Source organism: Aphelocoma coerulescens, chromosome 4A, assembly GCF_041296385.1.
Source record: "Aphelocoma coerulescens isolate FSJ_1873_10779 chromosome 4A, UR_Acoe_1.0, whole genome shotgun sequence".
Lineage (NCBI taxonomy): Eukaryota > Metazoa > Chordata > Aves > Passeriformes > Corvidae > Aphelocoma > Aphelocoma coerulescens.
The window spans coordinates 10,524,123-10,530,919 of NC_091018.1; the positions used below are offsets into that span (position 1 = coordinate 10,524,123).

The window sequence follows — 6,797 nt, forward strand, 5'->3', positions numbered from 1 at the left end:
AAGGACACTCCACGAACTCTCAGAACAATGAATTTCATTGTGCAGGCACTGCACAGTAAAGAAGTTCTTCCTCATGTTCAGGTGGAACATGTGTTCCTGGGCACCAGTTTCTGCCCGTTGCCTCTTGTCTTAGTGTGTGGCACCACGGAGCTGAGCCTGGCTCCATCCTCCATCCAGCAAGGCTCGGCTGGTTCTCATAGCCCAGCAGGGCAGCTCTGACACAGGTCTAACAGCACCCCAAGGTTATTTTTTCCGGAATTTCTGTGGAACCGTGTACCACGCAACCGCCGCAGCGGCCTGGCCTGACCCGACCTGAGGCCGCGTCGCCGGGAGCCAGCAGCCGGGGAGCCACTGCCATGGCCGGACCCGCACCACCACCTAGCGCCGACGGCGGGCGCGGAGGCCACGAGCCCGCCCAGCCTGGGGGCGGCCCCGCGCCCGCGCCTCAGCCCCGCCGCGCCTACCGCCCCTCCCTTCCTGCCGCCGCCACCGCCGCCCCTCGGCCCGCCCCAGCGTGCCGGTTGGGCTCTGTGCCGCCGCTACGCGCTCAGAGCCCGCCGAGCGCCCGCATAGTCCGGCGCCATGGCCCGCGAGGAGGTGGCGGTGGCCGGCGAGGAGGCGGCGGCGGGCGAGGGCGGCGGGCTGCTCCTGGAGATCGTAGGCTCCCCGCTCAACCTGAGCCTGCTGGGCCTCTGCCTCTTCCTGCTCTACCAGATCCTGCGGGGTGAGCGACCCGCGGCACCCGCGGGCGAGGCGGACCCGCCGCCGCTGCCCAAGATGAAGCGCCGCGACTTCACGCTGGAGCAGCTGCGGCCCTTCGACGGCGTGAGTGACCCGCGAATCCTCATGGCCGTCAACGGCAAAGTCTTCGACGTGACCCGCGCCAGGAAGTTCTACGGGCCCGGTGAGGGCGGGGGCGGGCAGGGGCTGCGAGACGGGCCCAGCCCGGGCACTCCGCGCCTTGTGCCCGGGGCGGGTCAGGGCCGGTGCCGGCCGCGAGCGCCTTCCCCCGGCGGGGATCAGCGCTCCTGCCTGACTCCATCCCGGCCCTGGTCCCGATCCGGAGGTTTGGAAAGGGCTCAGCTTGCCTTGCAGCCGGGAAGGCTGCGCGCCCCTGCAGCGCTGGGAGAGCTGCGTCTCGGTGAGGCGGCGGGCAGGGTGACTGCTGCCGCCCGGGCTCCAGAGTTGGGCCTCGGTGTTGTAGAAACTCCGGGTTTGCCACCTTACGTTCCTTCATTATTCTCTGTGTTTTCCCGTGGCAGGCCACACGTACCATAAGGGCTTCGGCGGCTTAGTCGGCCTGGGGTGCCTTTGCCTGATGGAAGGCAGCAGAAGCGAAGTGTTCTCTCAGCGTTGACATTCCATTCCCAGCTTTTAGTGGCTTTCACTCTATTGCATAATATTTGTACTAAATATTTGGCAATTTGGATTAAACCAGCTTTCTATCGGGAGCATAGTTAAAACGTGCAAAGACAGAGCAGCCGGTGATGAGGTGGGTGGGAGTATGTGCATCCAGCTGAAAGAGTTTAATCACCTCCACGAGGGCATGGGGTTTTATTTTTATCAGAGGCTGCCTGTTAAAACGCCTCACTGAGGCTTGCTGATTTGTACCAGGATCTGTCTGGCATAGCCACTCTTGAGCTGTCCAGACAGCCTGGTAGCTGCAGTAGTGAGCTGCTAGTACTACTTGGAGACAAGGAGAATAATGCAGGAGACACCATGTTTTTGGAGCCGTTATCGGTTACTACTTTTGGGCCAAACATAGATGAGACTTTCACTGAATGATGCCAGGCTCTAACTTTGCATTCTGCAGCAGTCAGGATGATATGTACAGCTGAGTTAGATGTGCAGTTTTCTATTTGTGCAAACTAAAACCCACTTGACATAAGGTCCAAGCTTCAGATGCTGCCTTCCTTGATGACAGTAAAAGCTGCCCATTGTATCTGATTTGGTAATGGCTGAATGGTTCACCAGTGTCTGGCTAGTTTGATGTTCATTTAAATGGAAAAGTAAGATTGTTTTGATTAATTTAGGAAAAAGCACACTCTGGAAGATGGCATGTGCTCTACAATAACCAGAGTTCACATCTAACTTCTTTAAGCTCCATTTAGAAGAACTTTGAATGTCTAGTTGAACATGCAATATCTCAATTTTTGGCTTGTCATGCAAGCAAGTTAATCATTAATGAAGTTTAGCAAGAGTTTATCTTGATATCTGATCTGCTGATCTGTGAGTTGCATGTTTTGATCATTTGAGTTCATCTTACGTTTTGTTTTAATAGATGTTTCCTCCAACTTGATCATTTCTAGTAGCTCCACTAGATTTTCTGTCAAGCCATCTTTTCATCTCAGGTCAGGAGTATCTGTTAGAAAACTTTCATTTCACCCCAGACATAGAAATCCTTCCTCTTTTCCTTATTCTAAGGATGTGCTTCTCAGTTTGTGTGCTTATCCTTACCCTGTTTATATGTGCCATTGTGTGGTTCGTTGTCTGGATGTTTCAGCAAACTCAGTATCTTTCTCCATGGTTTTGTTTCTTGTCCTCTTCCTCTGTTTTCTCTTATTACCAATTAGAATAAAACTTCAAAGCACTTCAGAAGCTTGAGGTACCTGACGCATGGGTAAGGGTAGAAACTCACTATCTGTTTTAGCCTGGGGACTCTGATCCATGAAGATCATGTAGCATCCATTACCTCTGCAATAATGCTGCTTATGTTTTTATTTTAAAGAGGGCCCGTATGGGATTTTTGCTGGAAGAGATGCATCCCGAGGTCTTGCCACTTTCTGCCTGGATAAGGAGGCACTGAGGGATAAGTATGATGACCTCTCTGATCTCAACGCTACACAGCAAGAGACCTTGAGGGACTGGGAGTCACAATTCACTTGTAAGCAATTTTAAACCTATTTACAAAGAAGTAGTTAGCTAGTAATAGGGAAAGCAATGGTTAAAAAGCTGTAACCAGCTGGAAGCATTTTATATATATATATGATGGAAATTGCATACACCAATAACTAGCATAGTGGAAATCAAATGTGTTTTCTTTTTAAATCTAGTGTTGAAATATTTACTATAACCAGCTACAATGGAGTTTTCCTCCACATTATGTCATTAGAAATCTCAGTCCTGACCTCATGTGCCCCTACTATTTTGGCCCTCTTCCTGTTTTAATTAAGACTGTTAATCATGCCACACTGAATGGCTGTTTTATTATGCTAACAAGCTTGTCGCAGAAACCAGAACTATGCTACCAAATATCTGACTTGAACTAGTGTTAAAATCTACCTTTACAAGTGTTGAGCATCAGGACTGACAGTGAACTCCACTCTGTTTATTACTGTGTTCCTATTAAATATGGCCATGAGTTGCTTTAAATTGTTATAACAACATTGCTAGTCTGAAATACCTGTAATCAGGGGCTTCTTTTGCTTTCTTGAAGTAGGCAGATAGGCAACATAGTACAGCTTTCAGTCCTTACATGTACATGGTCTTGGCATTTTTACACGCTCAAAAGGAGATATGAAATAAATCAGAGGCTTAATCACATAATCAGATAATAGATCCATCTCTATCTTTGGGAGAAAGGATCTCCCTTCTGTCCTATTGAATATTTTCAATACACATTACAAAAAAATAAAATCCCTTCTAAGTTGTATGTGTGCACATTTGTATGTGTGTGTTTAATAGATAATGTAAATAGTCTAACAATGCCTTTAGTTGAAAAACCAGCTTTGACATTGGCAAGAGAAATAATCTAATCCAGGATTCTGTTTCTTTGGCTGGGTGAGTCCCTCAGTTTGTGTTTATTCATCTTTTGGTTTAGGGAATGAGATTTACAGTTACATTCACTTCACATGATTCTTACTACAACAATAATAGTAGTTCAGGTAATAGTTGATTTTTGCTTTTCTCCTTTCTCCCGGTGTTTGGAACAAGTTGCTCAGAGCTGTTTTATTAAAATATAGCTATCCTGTTCATTCAGAAAACAGTCAGAGGAGTTTAAAAAGGTGTCTCTTCAGGGCACAATAATTACTTGGATTTCTTTTTTCCCCAGTTAAGTATCATCATGTTGGTAAGCTGCTGAAGGAGGGGGAGGAACCCACTGTGTACTCTGATGAAGACGAAAAAGATGCCCAGGATGCAAAGAAAGAGTAGATAATGCAGTGAGGAACAATCTATTTTTGAATCATAAAGGATCATTTGTAACATTCCACTTCTGTTTCACAAGGTGCAGCAGCAGCAAGGCTTACAAAAGGTCCAGTTACAGTGAATTGTTTCTTTTCAAAGGTTTCCTATTCAAATTCAGTGGGAAACTTCTGAAGGTCTATGATCTGTCTTCCTTTAAAACCACATAAGAAGTATGCATGACAAATGTCTGCACAAAAGTAAACTGCAATTTTGGCAATAAAGGACTATTTTTCTGCTATCACCATTTAGTGCAGAGTCAGTCGAAATAAAGTTTTTCATTACCAGCCTAGCACTGTGGACACAAGCACATGGATAACTTCATATATGCAACACAAACACCACTAAATCTTCTTTTGTGTTAGCTTCTGCAGGATCTGGTCCCAGGGTTGTAATTCCTTTTGAAAAGGGACTATATTTTATTTGTCCACAAAGCATCATACTCATTTGTTGTGCAATGTAATTCAATATTATGTAAGATAATTTGGCTTTCAAGGAGTTGCATTAGCGACTTACAGATGAAACACAACTGCTTTTAAAAAAGATCAAGAATTTTTGAGAGGTTAAATCACTTTTAAATATTTAATAAAGACTAATGTATTCAACATGCATAATTCTGCATGGACTAATATTCTTTCTTCACTTTTAAAGCACATCTATAGCGTTACAAAAGTTTAGATAATGAGTGGAACTAGGCATCCCTAAAAATACACCATGGAGTGTGACTTGACTGTTGTTCACTTGAATTTCTTCTTAAAAAATGCTTCCGTGAATGTTAATGGAATTATATTAAACATGGAAGATGAGCTGCTCTTGCTTCCTAGGCCTAAAAAACAAGAGGTTGCTGGTATGGCATGATTAGCAAGTGCTCTTTTACATGCACCTTTACCTAGCAGAGAAACATTACTGGTCAATGTAACACAAGTTTCCTGTACAAAATAAAACAGCGTAAGCTGTTTCTGCATTGAGGCCTTTGTTGGTTTGGAATGTTGCCATCAAAAAAAAAAGGCACAATCTCATGCATAATCAGCAATGCTATACCTGTGGACCTGACCTTTGAGTTGCTTTTTACTTATTTGCTCTCTTGGCTCACCTCTATGCTTAGTTACTAGTTTTTTCTAAGTGACCTGCCCCCTACCAGAGAGGGCTGGGTAAATGGATATGACCAAGGAAAACTGTAAATGTTCATCATCCAAAATACTTCTGTAAAACCTTATAAATTCCAAGATAACTAATGATTTGCTTTTGAACTTGTTTCTTGTCCAGGTGATTCTGCTAGTGCAGAATATCCAAGGTGCCTGTCTGGTGTAGTTCCCTCTATTTAATTTCTCTGGCTTGGCTGTCTGGTTGTTTCAATTTGGCAACATGACCAAAATGAGGAACTGAGTCCTGAGTGGGAAGGTGTAAACTAGGCAAAAGTGTTTGGAAGTAGAGTGTGTTGCATAATAGCAGCTTTCATAAACAAGTTGACACAACATGGTAAAGTGCCTGAGACCATCTGTGGTGAGAGCAACTGACTCTCCCTCAGTCCCAACACTGTCCTGGCATTTTCTTTTGGTTGCACTGGGCCTTCCAATGAAGAGCAAGGCTGTTTGAACCAGAGAGCTTGTGTAAAGTGGTACTGTATGAACTACCTAGTAGTAACAAAGGTCTAGAGGCACATGTAGACCTTGTCATGACCTTTGTGTTGCTATTTTATTTTTAGAGACATTTATACTCTTTGCAAACTAGTACTAATGGTTTACCTCAAATTGAAAACGTGCTTTTATTTAAGGCAGAAAATAAAATACTCTTGCATAATGGTGGTATTTGTTTTTATTTACTGCAACCAGATGTTATATTTAAGTCTCCTAATGTTTCGAGTTTTATATTGTCTTTCTCTAATGTGTCACATTATCCAATGCATAGATTGAGTAAAATATGTTCTAATGGAATGCTTGTAAATGCAGTTCTCTAGTAGAACTTTAATGGAATATTAAATAGAGAACATGCTCTATTGCAAAAACAGAGTTAAGCAGAAGAAAAACCCCAAGTAATTGTTAATACTGAGCAAAAGCTGGAGCTTTGGAAGGTTGTAACCTACTCTTCAGTGGACCCAACCACCTGACTCTCAAGTGACTCCGTAACATCTCCCAAGGAACTGAACACTATTTTAAGTATTAATCTGTACATTAGAACATTATGCTTCACAAAGAAAAATAGTAACAAAAACAATGCAGAAAACAGGCAGTAACAGAACACAAAGCTCATTGTTAATACTTTTTGGGAAGGAGGTATGACACTTTGGTAAGACTTACTTTTTGAGGGAAAACAGAGAATTTATTGTGAAAGGGGAAGAAGTGAATCCCAAAAGCTGCTCATAAAGTAGCAGGCAAAGATTTTACTTCCTTCTAAAGTGCTGAAGAAAATGGATGGATTTTAGCTTCTTTTTTAGTCTGTTCATTACAATTTATACCCTTCCTTCAAGAGTGACTGGCAGTAATGAGTATGCAAAAAGAACCATACCAGGCAGCTTATCAGGCTGTACCAGGTAGGACGTGATGACCAATTAAATGCAGAGAATGTCACCAATCTCCTTCATCTGACATGTCCAACACCTGTCACAAAGATATACT

At 43.9% G+C, this 6,797-nt stretch overlaps 1 protein-coding gene across 1 annotated transcript; it reads left to right on the forward strand.

The window, feature by feature from the left end:
• Positions 1 to 474: 474 nt before the first annotated feature.
• PGRMC1 (progesterone receptor membrane component 1) lies at positions 475 to 5,982 on the forward strand. Its single transcript, XM_069015285.1, has 3 exons — positions 475 to 904; positions 2,729 to 2,884; positions 4,052 to 5,982. The coding sequence occupies exons 1-3, from the start codon at positions 583 to 585 to the stop codon at positions 4,150 to 4,152; spliced, it is 579 nt and encodes a 192-aa protein (XP_068871386.1). The 5' UTR covers positions 475 to 582; the 3' UTR covers positions 4,153 to 5,982.
• The last annotated feature ends 815 nt before the right edge of the window (positions 5,983 to 6,797 follow it).